At 32.8% G+C, this 16,932-nt stretch overlaps 1 protein-coding gene and 1 long non-coding RNA gene across 2 annotated transcripts; both read left to right on the top strand.

Annotated features, from left to right (window-relative positions):
* The first annotated feature begins 232 nt into the window (after nucleotides 1–232).
* Nucleotides 233–710, top strand: LOC111713573 (uncharacterized). The gene is made up of 2 exons (XR_002767744.1): nucleotides 233–287; nucleotides 630–710. It is a non-coding gene; the product is annotated as an uncharacterized LOC111713573 (long non-coding RNA).
* A 1,980-nt stretch (nucleotides 711–2,690) lies between these two features.
* Nucleotides 2,691–16,405, top strand: LOC111713572 (uncharacterized). Its single transcript, XM_023488452.1, has 12 exons — nucleotides 2,691–2,797; nucleotides 3,679–3,716; nucleotides 5,815–5,920; nucleotides 6,168–6,225; nucleotides 6,870–6,925; nucleotides 7,698–7,768; nucleotides 9,887–9,974; nucleotides 10,804–10,889; nucleotides 12,914–13,046; nucleotides 14,232–14,323; nucleotides 15,102–15,199; nucleotides 15,978–16,405. The coding sequence occupies exons 3-12, from the start codon at nucleotides 5,819–5,821 to the stop codon at nucleotides 16,076–16,078; spliced, it is 885 nt and encodes a 294-aa protein (XP_023344220.1). The 5' UTR covers nucleotides 2,691–2,797; nucleotides 3,679–3,716; nucleotides 5,815–5,818; the 3' UTR covers nucleotides 16,079–16,405.
* Nucleotides 16,406–16,932: the final 527 nt, after the last annotated feature.

Genomic DNA, 16,932 nt, shown 5'->3' with positions numbered 1-16,932 from the left:
TGGGAGTTTACAACGGTAACCTTAAAACCTTTATGACTTCTCAATGATGAGGGAAGATTATTTATCTAACCCAAATAGATTATCAACGACTTAAAAAGTGTCAAATGTAACAAGGAAGACGACAGTTTACCTTTCATTTATAAATGCCAAATATATATATATATATATATTTGGTTCATGTTTATATATTTATTTATCTATATAAAACATAAATAATCAAAGTCCAGCATGATTAACCCACAGTGCAGTGAAGGACACATTAGGATTGGGAGACACAACAAACTAAAGTAAATTGCTTTTAAGATTGAAAAAATAACTTCTCTCATTAAACAGCTGAAAAGAACAAAAATGTTTTAACTTTTATCAATTCTATTTAATTTTATTTTATTTCATTTTATTCTATTTAATCGTTTGAAAACATTTCGCATTTTTCGTAAAAAAAACTTTTTCGGACCGAAAATTTAGCACTTTTTCGCAGCTCGTTCGCTCGCGAAAAATGCAAAAATTTTCCATTTTTTTCGCTAGAGTTTTCATTAGCTGGAAACCCTAAATTCATAACTGAAGGAGCTACGAGTTCCCAAAGTTACACCAGTGATGTCGCATAAATTTTACTTTCATCTTCTTTCTAGTTTGCGATGGGGTGTCGTGTCTATCTCTCTCTAGTTCTCTTCATAAATATTCTACTAACCTGCTCATCAAGAACAACTTGGCAAATCTTAAATAAACAATAATCAAATATTTATATATACACTTTGCTTGTCTGTTTGTGTTTAATAAACGCCAAAACGAAAACAGATCGGGCCCAATCTTTTATACGCAAGTGCAGCTCACATGCCGCAATCATGCAATGGGAGGTTTTTGGACCATTAAAATTGAACTATTTTGCCCGGGGAAAAGAAAACATAAATTTGGAAAATGCACCAATTTAAATAAGAAAATTTGCCCTAATTTAGAGCAAAAGATAATTTTTTTAGTAAGAAATTTAAATAAGCTTTGAGTGTTCGTGAAAAATCAAAGGCTAACGTCGAAAAATATTCTATTGTAATTGCTACTGATCTTACTTCTATCTGCTGCGTCTAAGGTTGTTAATCGTTTTTGTTTCGTTTTCAAAAACAATTGTTTTGGTTTCAGAGAGTTGCAATATTCGACTTGAATCGTAAAAAATTAATTTAATTAAAAACAAATTAATCAGATATTATAATCATCGATAATTTTCGACGCATTCGTACACATAGTTGATATTTCATTATGTTTTTTTATTTTTTTTTATGATTTAAGAGTTACTTTTGAAAACATTTATTCCTATTTCCAGGATTTTTAATGGCTCAGCTACATTTTGCCTAGTCACAATTTGCCTAGTCACATTTTACCTAGTCACATTTTGCCTAGTCACAATTTGCTTAGTCACATTTTGCCTAGGTAACATTTTGCCTAGTTACAACTTGCCTAGTCACATTTTGCCTAGGTAACAGTTTGCCTAGGTAACATTTTGCCTAGGGTAACATTTTGCCTAGAGTAACAAAAGAGCGAATTTTTCGCCTAGTCTATAATTTTTTCACAAAGAAATTTTCAATCCGATAATTTTTTTAAAAATCCGCAAATTTTTTTGCAAAAATTGCGCAATTTTTTTTTAATAATTCAATTTTCTATAAACCAATCAGATCGAGAGACACATTGAAAATGGCTCCTATGATAACTGCAGGGCTTACCATGCGGGGTAAGCCCAACTACAGGGATAAGAATAACCATGGCCTTACCAACAAGCTGCTAAAAATCAAAGCCACAGAAAAGATTGAGAAATAAGATAATTAATGATAAATAAAGATATAACCTGTACAAGATACAATTCAATTGTCCTATAAAATTTAATTCATTAAAATTGAACTGGTTAAGCTAAATGTTTAATTTTTGACAAAATTTGTTATAAAAAAAAGCAATAGGAAAAAAACATGCTCTTGCGTTACCTAGGCAAAATGTTACCCTAGGCAAAATGTTACTAGGCAAACTTGAACTAGGCAAAAAGTTACCTAGGCAAAATGTTACCTGGGCAAAAGTGAACTAGGCAAGTTGTGACTAGGCAAAATGTGACTAGGCAAATTGTGACTAGGCAAAATGTAGCTGAGCCTTTTTAATAATGAAGACGACATTTTCATATTACAACCTATAATCATAGATTTTTTTGGTTTAAATACAATGCATGTAAAACAACGATTTTTTGTCCACTTTGGGTCTTTCCCATGTGGAACCATGCAAAATTTGGCGAAAACAATTTTCGCGAAAAGTATTTTCGTTCACATCATTTTCGTATCTTTTCGCTTTTTTTCATTTTCGCAAAAAATGTGAAACTTCGCGAACAAGTTTGCGAATAAAGAACAAAATTCTCGAATATTTTTTGCATTTTTTTCACAAAAGTTTTCCTTCACTGAAACCCTTCCCTAGGGTAATATGAATTTTATTGGAAACAAAGAAACAAACCAATGTAACTAGATAACCAGCAAAGTATATTTACAATGTGAACAGACTGGAGGCTGTTTCATTTTTCTGAAAACATTTCAGAAATCTTTTTATTTTAAAATTTATTTAAGATTTATACTTTAGGAACAAGGAAAATGATGTTATTTTTCTTTATTACCTTGCCATTTTCATTTTCATTTTTTTCTAAAATTCGATTTTCATATTTTTTTCGGAAATTCTATGACCAATGTCGGGCACTTGAGCCAGTACTAAATAAAGGTGAAAATACCAATTCTCTAAACAGAACTCTGAACAGGAAGAGAACCAACACAACGAATATGAGGTAAAGGAATTGAGTTTTTGCCACAAATCCCAATTTTATAATACCTATATCTCAACAACCAGATCATGCATACCTTTCATATTTCAAACTTACATTGTTTGATCCACCAGAGTTCATAGTTTGAAATATCTACGGTCTACGACATTTGGTTTTAAAGAAATTGTGTTTTAAAAATCCGAGTTTGTGGCAAAGACTCAATTCCTTTGGGAACATTTTTTTCCGGTCAAAACTTTCTTGGTAGTTGAGCTGAAAATGCGATATTGTGGAGAAATCTTTTAAGATTCATTTGAGACCGATCAGACGTTTTCACAGTGTGTATTTGTCTAGCAAGAGCGCAAATTCAATCTTTATAATTGTCATGGATCGTCCTAGAAGGATGATATTGATAATCGCTTAAAAAAATATTGGTTTCTGTAATGTCTGGCTGTTCATAAAATTTTTTTTGAACATTTCCTGAAATTTTTATTGAAAAGACGATATTTTAAGAATTTCAAAATATCTACAAACAAATTCATAAAGAATGAGAAATTTAATATAATGAGGATAAAGAAATAATTGATTTTGACATTGATTTATTGACAAATTCCTACCAAAGAAACATGTTCCTAAATTAGTTTACTGAAGAATTTTTGCTACACGTCTGACAACATTTCAATTAATACTTTGGATTTTTTTAGGAATTTGAATAACATGAACAAAATAGAATAAATCTTTATTCTCTCAAAAATAAGTATAAGCAAATTTAAAAATTAAATCTAATAAAAGTTATCGTTAAAAAATATTTCCAAATCCAAATTCTTTTTGCCCAAATATTTTTGTAATAATCTTTTTAATACGGGTTAGTGAAATTTTTTATCATACCAAATTATATTTTTTTTCAGAAGGAATACTTTGAAATATACGGTGAATACCCCTCTAGGAAATGATGAATAGATTTATAGACAACCTTTACATTTTAATTTATTCTACAGCAGTAGGCGATTATATCAATGCAATGAAGACGACTTTTTATTTAAGTTTGATTGTTTACAAGGTTTTTTCGAATTACTAGTTTACAAGTAATCAAAGAGAAGCTTTTTAAATTGTTAGCTTCTCATAGTATAGATAAAATCGAAAATCGTCTTCATTGTATTAAAAGAATCTCTTACCACTATACTAAATTCAGTTTATTTGAATGTTTTGAAATAATTAATAAAGTGTTAAGGAGTGTTTTCTGGGTAAAGAAATACAGTAAGTCAAATTAAAAAGGGCGCTTTCTATAGATAAACTTTTAATTTTTGCTTAATCTTTCAGCCTTTTCTCATTTATAAAACAGTAGTAAAAATTTTGCGGATTTGATTTTTTTTTCATGGATTTTTAAAATTTTAGAAAAATCTAAAAGTTTTCCATACTTTGTTAATTCTGTGAGATTCCACACAATTTTTGGGCTCAATCGGCTCCAGGCCCGTAGCCAGGGTTTGACCAGAGGGGGGGGGGTGCAATTTATGACGCGCCGCAGGTGAAAAATTTATTTGGGGGGGTTTTTAATGATTTTTTAAACAATGTTTGGTTTGGTTTTACAGTGGCAAGTGGTTGTTTTTATTACATTGTCAATGCACACTATAAAGGCTAACCTTTTTAACAAGTGTATTTGAGCTTTTAAGGGAGTACTGCTTAACTAAGAGAGTCAAGTAATCATTTATACTTTGACTTTGCAATTTGAAAATGATATGGTCTTATTTCTTATTCATTTAAAAAAAAGCTTTTCAAGGGTCAAGGGGGTGCTATAGAAATGCCTCACCACGGAAATGCCTCAAAAAAACAGACTCATAAAACATAGCACATCGGTCAAGGGCAGGGGGCTAAAAGTCTGAAAGTGTACAGGAGATTACATTTCATTTGCATGGGACTCTATGCATATAATTAAAAAATCATACTGTTTTAATTATACTTAAACAACTATTAAATGACTATGAGTAAAATTTGATGTTGTGTTATATTTAATCAACAGAGTGTACTGATCAACTATTAGTTAGCCTGCGATGGGTCACAGGAGAGACATGACTCAGGGGATGAGTTGAGAGAAAAACTCCGTCACACTTTTAATGAGTAATGCACAAATAGATTATAATTTGGTTTGGAAATCAATTCTTACTCAGGTTATATAATTTATAACTAGATTTTAGAAACTTATGAAAACAAATTCTTTTTTTTATGGGACTAGGGGGGGCTGCAAATTCGCTGTTGCACCCCTCTTTCAGAAGAAAGGGGGGTGTACCTGCACCCTTGCACCCCCCCTGGCTACGGGCCTGATCGGTTCAGCTCTTTTGACGTCAATTGGACACAAACAGACAAACGAGTAAATATAAAGGATGTGCAAAACCCAAATTAACATACTCATGTCTGTTTCCTTACATTCATTATTTCCTGAAACTGTTAAATTGTGTTTCTCTTTGCCAAATCATTGTCATTAAAAGAATATATTCAATGTTAAACTAAAATTGACCATGGGATTGTTGTTTTTAGCTAGGAAGAAAATTGTTAACCTATAGTCATTGATTTTTTTTTCGACGCATTCATATAAAGTTAATATTTAATATTCTTTTTGTATACAATGCACTTGAAACGCCGAAATAGTTGGCCGCCAGATGTCTCAGCTCTCGATGCTTTGAACGATATACATGTGGCAGAGACAAGTTTAAAAAAGTGCACTAATACAAATACCAAATATTATAAAATATTAACTATACACGAATGCGTTGAAAAATAAATAATGACTTTATAGGTTGTGATATCTCAATGATTTGTTTGAAATTAAATTGATTATTTTACGATACAATTCTTATTTCGCTACTTTCTTCAGTATAGATGCAGCAGATAGAAGTAAAATTAGTATCGATCAAAAGCGATTATTTTTCGCCGTAAGCCTATACCCACTTTCTTTTTTCTCAATAACACTCCCTGTAACTTGTATTTAATGTCTTATCCTTTGCAGGCAACCCTGTACATTAACAACCTTTTCATGTCATTTGAATGAGGTATATGGACTACCAAGATTATGTTGAAAGCACAGCAAGTCCTGAGGAATTTTATATTCCAAGAAACGAATCGTTTTGGCCTTCTGTTCTTTTCCTGGATCCAGGGGTGTATATTTTTAATTATTAAATGAAAGTAACTAAAAAATTCAACAATAAAAAGCTAGGTTTTTTTTCATTACATTTTTTAATTTTCTCCTAAAATTTATTTATTTCCCCCGCTTCATCGAGTAAAACCCTACAAAAATAAAAATGTCAATTAAAAAGTGATATTTTTTTTTGGGGGGGGGGAAATTTTCAAAAAGGAGGGGGATAATTTTTTGGAGAAAATATACACCCCCGACTTGAATTCAGAGGAGCCTGCCATAGATTACGATGCATTTTACGACACTAAGGAAAAAAAAGAAGAAGAGGGTAAGTCGTGGTATAACTATATAACAGTTTCATGTGAACCTCAATATCTGATTTATAGTGTGAAAATATTGTCGTTTTTCTAGGTTTAAAACTGTTTAATTATAATCAATAATTAATAATTAATTGATAATTAATAACAATAATATCTAATTCATACTTGATCACTGATCAATGATCAGGTAAAGGTGTACGGTTGTGAATAAGGGCATTGTGATTAAAAAGGTAGTCTAGCTCTCAAACTTTGGTCAAACAAAATAGGATAAAACGATCTAGGTTCAAACGAAATAAGGTCAAACTCAAAGGACAAACGGTCAAAACACGACAAAGGGTCAAAATGACAAAAAATCTGCAGCTAGGATGGGCTAATGGGCCGAGCATTGAGGCCACTTAAATACTAAATAAATGTCGGACTTTGACCCTAAGTCGTTTTAACCATAGTTGCGTTTTTGACCATAGGTCTTTTGACCATCGGAAGTTTATGACCCTATGTCGGTGAATCAAATATATAAATTAGTACAAAACATGTTTATACATCCATTTTTCTAAGGCTTTCTGATAGACATCAATTTGATAACAGGAATTCTTATAACTATAAAACTTTTTTGGAGCACTAAGATGTTTTGGATAAATCCGAGTTTTTTTAGGCGAGATGTTGCAGTTGGTGAGACTGATTGGAGAGACTGCATACGAGTATGAAAAGGTTATTTCTAAAGCAAAGGAATTAAGTCTTTGCCACAAACTTGAATTTTAGATCTAACAGAATTAATAGCTTGAAATATCTATAAAGTCTACGACATCAGTTTGCAAAGAAAAAGGAGTCAGAAAATCAGAGTTTGTTGCAAATATTCAATTCTTTTTATAAAACCTAAAAGGGCTGCAGAAACTTTTGAGGCCTTGCATTGCTCTCATTTTAAAACTATTATTATAAAATCCATAGAAGTATGAGTTCGTGGATTTGGTGATTTTGTGTACATTTATAATCAACATTTAACATTTAAGAGGATGCAGTGCTTAGCCCCTAGCCCATCCTAGCCGCAGTGCTTGGCCCAGAAATTGTCTTAACCTAACCTAACCCAAAATAATGTGAGAAACAGCACATTATTTAACATTTAATAGCCCGCAGCGCTTGGCCCCCTAGCCAAGCTATCTATGTTTATTTATTTATCAATGATAAAATCTAAATAAATATAAAAAATTTATATATAAAACCTAATTTTTTTATTACAAGCCTGTTGGGCAGCCATGCCAATATGCATTTAAAAAAAATTCTAAATAGCCAATAATCCTTCATAATATTTTTTTGCATTTTTCGGACATATTTATTTGTAATTTTATAATCAGATAAAACTTCTTAAGTGCTTTTAGGTTTCAGCCTATTCCCTCTTTCATTTTTCCTGAACAGTCCCTTTTAGTTAGTTTTCGAGAGTGATTTTTTAACTTTTTAAATTTTAATCTATTTTTTTAAATTTTAGAGACAGGAATGTCAGAACAAAAACAAGGTGTTCAGTAAATCAGACATCAAGTGCTACGAACAACTTACTAGGTAATAAGATTTTTAAATCTTTTTTTCAAACTTTTTACAAAATTTTAAGACTTTAAAGATAGAGATATGGGCGTGTTCATCTTTTTTATTTCGTTCACAAAAACGATGGTAGGTTCAATTCAAAACTGTGTTCTTTTAAAGTGGCTTTTATTAAAAAATTGAAAAACGAACCCATAAATCTACTATTTTAACACGTTTGTTTTTCGTCATAGTGCAAAATCAAATCAAGTACTTAAGTTAAGTCAAATCAAGAACTCAAGTTAAGTAAAATCATGTGCTCAAGTTAAGTCAAATCAAGTACTCAAGTTAAGTCAAATCAAGTACTCAAGTTAAGTCAAGTCAAGTACTCAAGTTAAGTCAAGTCAAGTACTCAAGTTAAGTCAAATCAAGTACTCAAGTTAAGTCAAGTCAAGTACTCAAGTTAAGTCAAGTCAAGTACTCAAGTTAAGTCAAATCAAGTACTCAAGTTAAGTCAAATCAAGTACTCAAGTTAATTGTCAAATCAAGTACTCAAGTTAAGTCAAGTCAAGTCACTTTTGTAGAGAATCTACAATTGAAAATAATCAGTTTTCAATATTATAAACACTCATGATGTAATTAATTCTAGATCAAACCAAACTTTTAAGGGTTTAAGGGTACTGTTTCATCCAGACAGAACACACACTAGGCTGAGAGAATATCAGAAATATGAAGACGTCATTCAAAAATTGATTTTTTAATTATTCCTGCGAGGTGGGATAAGCATTACAGTTAAACTATGCGAGGTGGGGAAACCAATTTTATTATGAGCCAGTTTTAAGAAATAAAAAATAATTGATTTACAGAATATAGATAAACAAATGTGTTAGAACAAAATGTTATAATTTTGTACTGAAGATTTCTTATATTATATATATTATATAATTTGAAAACAAAAAAGGCCAAATATACACATTGAGTAGGCTTTGTTGTACTGAAGATTTTTAATATCACAATTTCCTACTAATCATCATGGAAACATTACATAAATTATAGATTTTTATAGATTTTAAGAAATAAAAATAATGATTTTATCTTACTGTAAGAAAATATCTTAATCTATAAAAATATACTTTTCTTGTCTCTCCATGGGTGTCCTGGTGTTTGTGTGTTTGTTCGTATCCAATAAAACTATACTGATGTTAATATTAAACAAAACAGAATTTTGTAAACATTTACATTATAAAATGACACAAATTTGTATTGCAAGGGGTACTTATCTATCTTAATTGTACAAATATGTATCCTCTTGGCTTCAATAGAATGTCGTCTTCTAAATATATTCGAACCTGGTGTTTGTCCAGTCTGGATTATGTGATGTTGTGAATCACCCATTTCCTTTTTTGCATAAGGAGTTATTTTAAATTACACTAACAGTTCTCTAAGTTCTTTTTAGTTTGACCGCTAGATGTCATACCTTAGAAAAGATGTTTCCCCTGCTTTGCCATTTTTATGATGTTCATTGTTCACAACAATCAGGCTTCTTGGGATGCGCCTAAAGAATGTCCTATACAATGTGCAGATTTGCAAAATTCCAAATTTGTCTTGCAAAATTCCATAGAGAATAGAATATATGTTAGAGGGGAATTTAGAGAATCTCTCAGTATGAATTTGTTCAGTCCCTTTCAGCCTGAAAGGGAGTTCAAAGTGTACAAATCATGTAAATGTTCACAAATTATATGCAGTAGTACATTAATACAGTAGTATGTTCCCTAGACTATTCATTTCAATTTCGAATTTTTTAAAGCTGTTAAATAAACTTTATAATGAATTATGTGAATAAAAACATCATTTTATTTATAGTTATAACGGAAAATCATCATTTGTAAAGTAAAAGACATAGATTCTATGTGAAGTGATCATTGGTCAATTATGAAACCATCCTATTTCATAATTTGGTTTTCTTTTAACATTAATTTTAGATTTTTTTTAAAATGATATTCCAGGGCCCAAAAGGTTCTATAGCATAAATATGTGAAGTACACCTGCAGTATGGAAACAGTACAACAAAATGGCCGTTTTACACTTTTTTCTTGTAAATTCCCCTCTAATATATATTCTATTCTCTTTGATTATACCTAGTTCACGTTTTATCTGCAGGGGACCTTGTGCGGAGGACGAAGTGTTTTTTGACCATGAGGAGACTTATCAAGGAGAATGTAGGAAAAATGTTTGCCAGAACGTCAAGGTCTGCTTTCTTTTGCGCGCTCTAACTGCAAACTTAAGCTAGAAACGCGCGAGTTGCATGTTTTAAATTTGTATCCCTAGCTAGGGCTACAGACAGAGTATAAGCAAGCTTTGGCGAGGTGAAACTAATGGCTAACTGAAGTCGAGGTTTGATCACTAACTTTCAGAGTTGTCTAAATCTCAGTGCTAATTTTTACACAAGTAATCAGAAGGTTTAACCACCAAAAAATGTAACCCAGAAATTTAATTTTTTTGCCACTTTCAAATAAAAGTTGATAACTTTTTGCATGTGCTCTAAAGATTAACCTAACATTAAATCATTTTGATTCAATCAAAAACATTTGAAAAAAGGGTTTTAATTTCCATCATGTCATTTCAGAAATCTGTTCTACATGTTTTCTAGCTTGATAACCCCAGCGCTGCCCGGGGTACTTACGCCCTTTTCCCGCGCTTGTTCGTGAATTAGTATTTTAGCTCATTTTCCTAATAAAAGTTGACCAACTCAACTTTGAATCTCAAAACCAAGCTATAAGCACATTTTCTGTTTCTCCCTAGACCCAATCAAAATGTTAGATATCACAGTGATAACCAGAAAACTGTGGAATACTTGACTTTTTCTTCTTTTCTTTTTATTTCAAAATGACCCTAAAGATTTTGTAAATGTAAGTTGTTTAGTGTTAAAGATAGAGACAAGGACGAAATATATTCCACAGTTTTCTGGTTAACATACTGTTTGATTATTTTCAGGATACTTACCACGATTCTTGGTGGGGGTGAAATTACCCCCCATAAAAACTAGCTACGCTTCTCCAACTGTATGATTGTTTCAGGAATTGTTACTTACCAAGAATGGGAGTTCTAGTTGCGTTGATGTTAAAACGGATTGCAAGGGTGGTATGCAACGTTATTACGACAGGTGGGTTGCAAGGGTGGTATGCAACATTATTACGACAGGTGTGTTGCAAGGGTGGTATGCAACATTATTACGACAGGTGGGTTGCAAGGGTGGTATGCAACTTTATTACGACAGGTGGGTTGCAAGGGTGGTATGCAACATTATTACGACAGGTGGGTTGCAAGGGTGGTATGCAACTCACACTGCCTGAATGACTGCTTTTTCCTGTAACAAACTAAATCTTTGTTTTGACCCACTTTCACTTATCAGATTTTGATAAAATTTAGCTTTTTGGAAAGCCTGTGACAAAAAATTGCAATATTTTGCTAACAATCTGTCAAAGGAAATTTGCACATTCTAAGTTTTTCTTGATTAAAAATCAGGTTATTTAAAATTTTGCAACAATTTTTGCATATTTGAAATGGCATGGTCAAGGGCTTTTCAAACATGTATAATTTTTCATTGTTTGGGCAAATTTTTTTTTGCAAACAATTTTACTATGTAACTGGATTTTGCAATAAAAAATTCAATTTTTGCAAATTTGCACATTTTTTTTGCAGATTCTAAAAGCAGAGCACAAGAGCTTTCTAATGATGTATCATTTGTCAAATTTGGAAATCAAACATGGGATTTAGAGGGGGGGGCAAATTGCCTCCCCCCCCAGCAGGAATAGGGTTAAAAAGTCAAACACCAAAAAATATATCCCAGAAATTTAGTTTTTTAACCCCTTTCAAAAAAAAAATTGATAACTTTTTGCATGTGTTCTTTAGATTAACCTAACATTAAATCATTTTGATTCAATCAAATACATTTGAAAAAGGGTTTTAATTTCCATCATTTCATTTCAGAAATCTGTTCTACATGTTTACTAGCTTGATAACCCCAGCGCTGCCCGGGGGTACACATAGTTACTTACGCCCTTTTCCCGCGTTTGTTCGTGAATTACTATTTTAGCTATTTTTCCTTATAAATGTTGACCCACTCAACTTGACTTTTTCTTCTTTTCTTTTTATTTTAAAAATAACCTTAAAGATTTTGTAATTTGTAAGTAGTTTAGTTCTTATAGATATAGGAAAGGACGACATATATTCCGCAGTTTTCTGGTTAACATACTGAGTGATTATTTTCAGGAAGTAATATCTTTGATACTTACCACGATTCTGGGTGGGGGAAAAATTACTCCCCAGAATTATAAGGGGGGGGGTATGCACATTATTACGACAGGTGGGTTTAAGTTTAAATGGAGTGTTCACTTAGTTCTACATGCCACTGTAAACTGCGGTTCAATTCAAGTACCCGGCAGATTTTTAAGCAGTATAGAGAGCTAGCAAGCTGTACAATATTACAGACTATTTAAGGCAAAACGGGACTGTACACCTAATGAACACCCCCTAATAGTGAAATTTTTGTGAAATTTTTGTAGAATTCTTGTTAAAATTGTCCATAATGAACCCCCCTCTATAAGTTGAATGATTTTAGACAACATGTACTCTGTACTGTACATGTACTGTGTACTGTACATGTACTGTGTACTGTACATGTACTGTGTAACTGTACATTTTATACTTACTGGAACATTCTTCCAAATTCTGGTCAGAAATTCTTTAGAAAGGTTTTTTTTTTACTAATTCCAGTTATGTCAGGTTTTACAAATTGGGCAAAAATTCCATTAAAAGATGAAGAAATTTTTATTTTACTTAACAGGAGAAAAAGTAAAAAGAAAACCATAAGCAATGGAATGTCTGATTCACAACGGTACCCTTGAAACAGCTTTATATCTGATCAATTATGAGGAAGATATTGACGTTTTTCTAGGTTAAGTGTTTATTTCTGATAATCATTATATATATTTTCCTTCAGGGATAATGCGCAATCAATTTTTCTAAATTATAAACATTGATATCTGATTCTATACTTGATCAGATCAAGCTTTAAGGGTACCGTGGTGAATCGGGCATTGCCATCATTGTATAAAGTGTCACTTGAAATACGCTTACAGTCCCTTAAATTCATCTTTATATAAAGTTAAATTAGAAAATATGAAGGTTTGGTGGAACTGCCTGTGGATGCATGAAGAACCTTCTTTATGATGAGGAACTAGAGGAATGTTTTAACGAATTCTCTCATGGAAATTGTTCACATGGCACTTGGAGGAGAAATGAAACACAAGCCGATGAGGTTAGAAACTTCAACCTGAATCGTTTTTTAACAAATCGCAACCCTACTTTCTCTCACTAAATTCATATAATTTTCTGCTCAATATGTTTCGCCAAAAACATTCTTCATATAATATTACAAACAAATAAAAATGTTAGACAAACAAACTTAAAAAGTCAAATAAAAAACTAGAATATTGTTCCTTACTTGTTTGAAGAGTATTATATGACAGGAAAACTAGAATATTGTTCCTTACTTGTTTGAAGAGTATTATATGACAGGAAAACTAGAATATTGTTCCTTACTTGTTTGAAGAGTATTATATGACAGGAAAACTAGAATATTGTTCCTTACTTGTTTGAAGAGTATTATATGACAGGAAAACTAGAATATTGTTCCTTACTTGTTTGAAGAGTATTATATGACAGGAAAACTAGAATATTGTTCCTTACTTGTTTGAAGAGTATTATATGACAGGAAAACTAGAATATTGTTCCTTACTTGTTTGAAGAGTATTATATGACAGGAAAACTAGAATATTGTTCCTTACTTGTTTGAAGAGTATTATATGACAGGAAAAGTTCAAGTGAACCTTCATTTGTAGCGGGGAGTAGTCGATTAACATCAGTACACTTTAATTCTTTATGATCAAAGATGCCTATTCTTCTAAATCAACAGAAACGATTAAGTAACTGTTGGACACTTTGTTTTGGATTTTCGAGAAAGACATGTGTTGATTTCACACTGCAACCCTACACTCTAGTTTTACGACATTTTGAACCATTTTAATTCACGCTTACAGTCCCTTTAATAAACTTTTTCCGATGTTAGTCTCAAATCTGTATTTTCATTATTTTCTTTTTTAATTTTTGGAATAAGCAAAAGTTTAGATTTGGGAGTTTAATTTTCCATCAACGCGTATACACAATAAATATATACATAACGAGGAAGGGAATGCAACCTCCCCCACACAGCTTCATAACCTCATTTATCTATTTGCGCGTCCCCATAGGGCTTCCGACCCTCCCCAAAACAGTCTTCCGGGAATGTTCTTCCATTTGTTTATCGCATAACAGTCAAAGTAGACAAATTTAAAGGTATGATCACTCCGTGTTATCATGATCAGAACATTAGCGATTGGTCTAATTTCTTGCAAGCAATTATTCAAATAAAAATAAGTCAAATAAAAGACGACATTTTTTTTAGAATGTCGCCTTTCCAGCTTTTCCAGTTGGGTATTGTAAACCAACAAATTGCAGTGAGGGTGAAATAGAATACAAGTCTGGTATATGCTACAGGTTATAATATATTTGAAAATACAATTAGTTGGTTGGATGGACGCATCTACATTCCACACTCATCGATATTGTGCGTCCGCATTCCACACTCATTGATCTTGTGCGTCCACATTCCACACTCATCGATCTTGTGCGTCCACATTCCACACTCATCGATCTTGTGCGTCCACATTCCACACACATCGATCTTGTGCGTCCACATTCCGCACTCATGGATCTTGTGCATCCACATTCCGCACACATCGATCTTGTGCGTCCACATTCCACACACATCGATCTTCTGCGTCCACATTCCACACTCATCGATCTTGTGCGTCCACATTCCACACTCATCAATCTTGTGCGTCCACATTCCACACTCATCGATCTTGTGCGTCCACATTCCACACTCATCGATCTTGTGAGTTCACATTCTACACTCATCGATCTTGTGCGTCCACATTCCACACACATCGATCTTGTGCGTCCACATTTCACACATATCGATCTTTGCGTCCACATTCAACACACATCGATCTTGTGCGTCCTCATTCCACACACATCGATCTTGTGCGTCCAATTTATCTTGCTAAATTCAGAACTTCAGTGCAATAACTTTTGACAAACATGAGTGATGAATTTAAAATTGTTCTTTGTTTAGATTTTTGCGGCTTTTTTAATTGAACATAGTTTGCAGTAAACCAGTGAAAAAATAATATCGAAGAATCCCAGTTTTGAGATTTCAAAAATGTGTTCGGCAATTTTTACAATTTTTATTTTATTTTTAATTTTGCTTTAGGCTCGATGATTCTATTGCAACCAGACAGTGCAATGGCGAAATAATACTTGAAAACGACTCTGAGGAACTTCATTTAATCTGCTCTTCAGATGGCCAAGGAATAAAACCAAAATATAATATAAACGTTTAAATTTATAATTGGCTTACACCAAATTCAGAAAAGAGCGTTTGCAGGAAAATATTTGCGTTTACCAAGATGGAAGGTACTTTCCTTAGCGTTATCTTCCATAGCATAGAGTAATTTCCCAATTGGCAACTTCCCAAATTTGTCCTATCCGCAGCACTCAGTCCCATAATCTATAATATCCGCAGCACTCAGTCCCATAATCTATAATATCCGCAGCGCTCAGTACCATAATCTATGATAGCCGCAGCGCTCAGTCCCATAATCTATAATAGCCGCAGCGCTCAGTCCCATAATCTATAATAGCCGCAGGGCTCAGTCTCATAATCTATAATAGCCGCAACGCTCAGTCACATATAATCTATAATAGCCGCAGCGCTCAGCTACCTTTGCAGCCTAAGGCGCCTAAGAAAGCTAACCTTTACCTTTGGGAAGTTGCCGCTGGAGAAATTTCACATTTGGTAATTTTCCACTTGAGAAATTCTCACTTGGGAAGTTTCACTTACCTTAACACCTTGACTACCAAAGCTCTAAAACTAAGTTTGCAAAGAACTGTGGTTTCCAGTAAGATGCAAAATTTGTTGTTAATTTTACGTGCGATTTTTCTAGTTTGGGGAATGAATGGCTTACTTCTCAGTATTTTGCGTTAATGAGTTTCGTGAACAAATTTCACGAAAAACAAGCTTTTGTCTAAACCCCTAGATTGGTTTAAACATTACTGGATCCTTTCCAAGCATCATTTTGGTTATAAGGGAGAAATCAAAACGATAGACTCAAGAAATACTGCAGAAAAGGATATAATTGGAATAATTACAAGAAAAAATGCGTTAAGTCTAGAGCAAGATTTGGGTAACCGCCAACAACGTTTTCGAAGAATAGTTTCCGGAAATAATGTTCTCAAGTTTGGTACTGAAAACACCCCGTGGAAAAAAAGTTCACAAAATAATCAATCCTGAGAAATTAAAACCATGGACTTTATTTCCAGGGACTAATACATTGCCAAGTGTTTATCAGGAACTTTTTTCAGACTTTCTTTCCTGATTCTAGGTTTCAGAATGTTTTCATTAAACTATGTAATGTCAAAGTAAGTTGCATGTAAGATCATACCTCCTCATTTTACTCTTTTTTTGTAAAAAGTTATTTTTTTGAGTTATGTGAAATAGATTGAAAGCAAATTTAACAGGTCTAGTGAGAGAGTTTCAGGGCTGGGGCGTAGTATACATGGAAGCTTGAGAAATTCGTATTTTCAGAAAACTGTAACTGCACTTGTTAATTTGTGTACAAAGGAACCATAGATTAATAACAATAAAGATAGACCACTAAATGTCGTCTTTTCAAGATTTAAGGGATTTTCGTTCAAAATAACCCTAAGGCAGAGGCCCAAAGGAGTTACGCGCATGATCTCTCTTTGTCTTGTAATTCAACGCTGCCTGCGCGATACTCCTTTGGGCTTCTGCCTCAGGGTTATGGTGAACGAAGACCCCTAAATCTTGAAAGGACGCCATCTAGTGTTCTATCTCTTATTTTAATTAATATATGACATGGAAGCTTTCGAAATTCGTATTGTCTAAATAAGGAATTGTACGATTGAGAAACTTGTTAATATATGTACAAAGGAACTGAGTTTTTGACGCTATGTCATTTGTCCTAAAATAATTTGTCCTTCAATTATTTGTACTACAAATCAGTTGTCCTACACATCATATG

Source organism: Eurytemora carolleeae, unplaced genomic scaffold, assembly GCF_000591075.1.
Source record: "Eurytemora carolleeae unplaced genomic scaffold, Eaff_2.0 scaffold1448, whole genome shotgun sequence".
In the NCBI taxonomy this organism is placed as follows: Eukaryota; Metazoa; Arthropoda; class Copepoda; order Calanoida; family Temoridae; genus Eurytemora; species Eurytemora carolleeae.
Note: the sequence above shows the minus strand (reverse complement) of the source record. Positions and strands in the feature narration are given on the sequence as shown.

Bases quoted from the DNA above. Each gene is read 5' to 3' on its own strand.
- LOC111713572 (XM_023488452.1), top strand. From the start codon at position 5,819: ATGGACTACCAAGATTATGTTGAAAGCACAGCAAGTCCTGAGGAATTT. The intron at 6,926-7,697 runs GTTATTTCTAAA...TTTAAATTTTAG, and splicing joins CTGCATACGAGTATGAAAAG to AGACAGGAATGTCAGAACAA. The intron at 7,769-9,886 runs GTAATAAGATTT...TTTTATCTGCAG, and splicing joins TGCTACGAACAACTTACTAG to GGGACCTTGTGCGGAGGACG.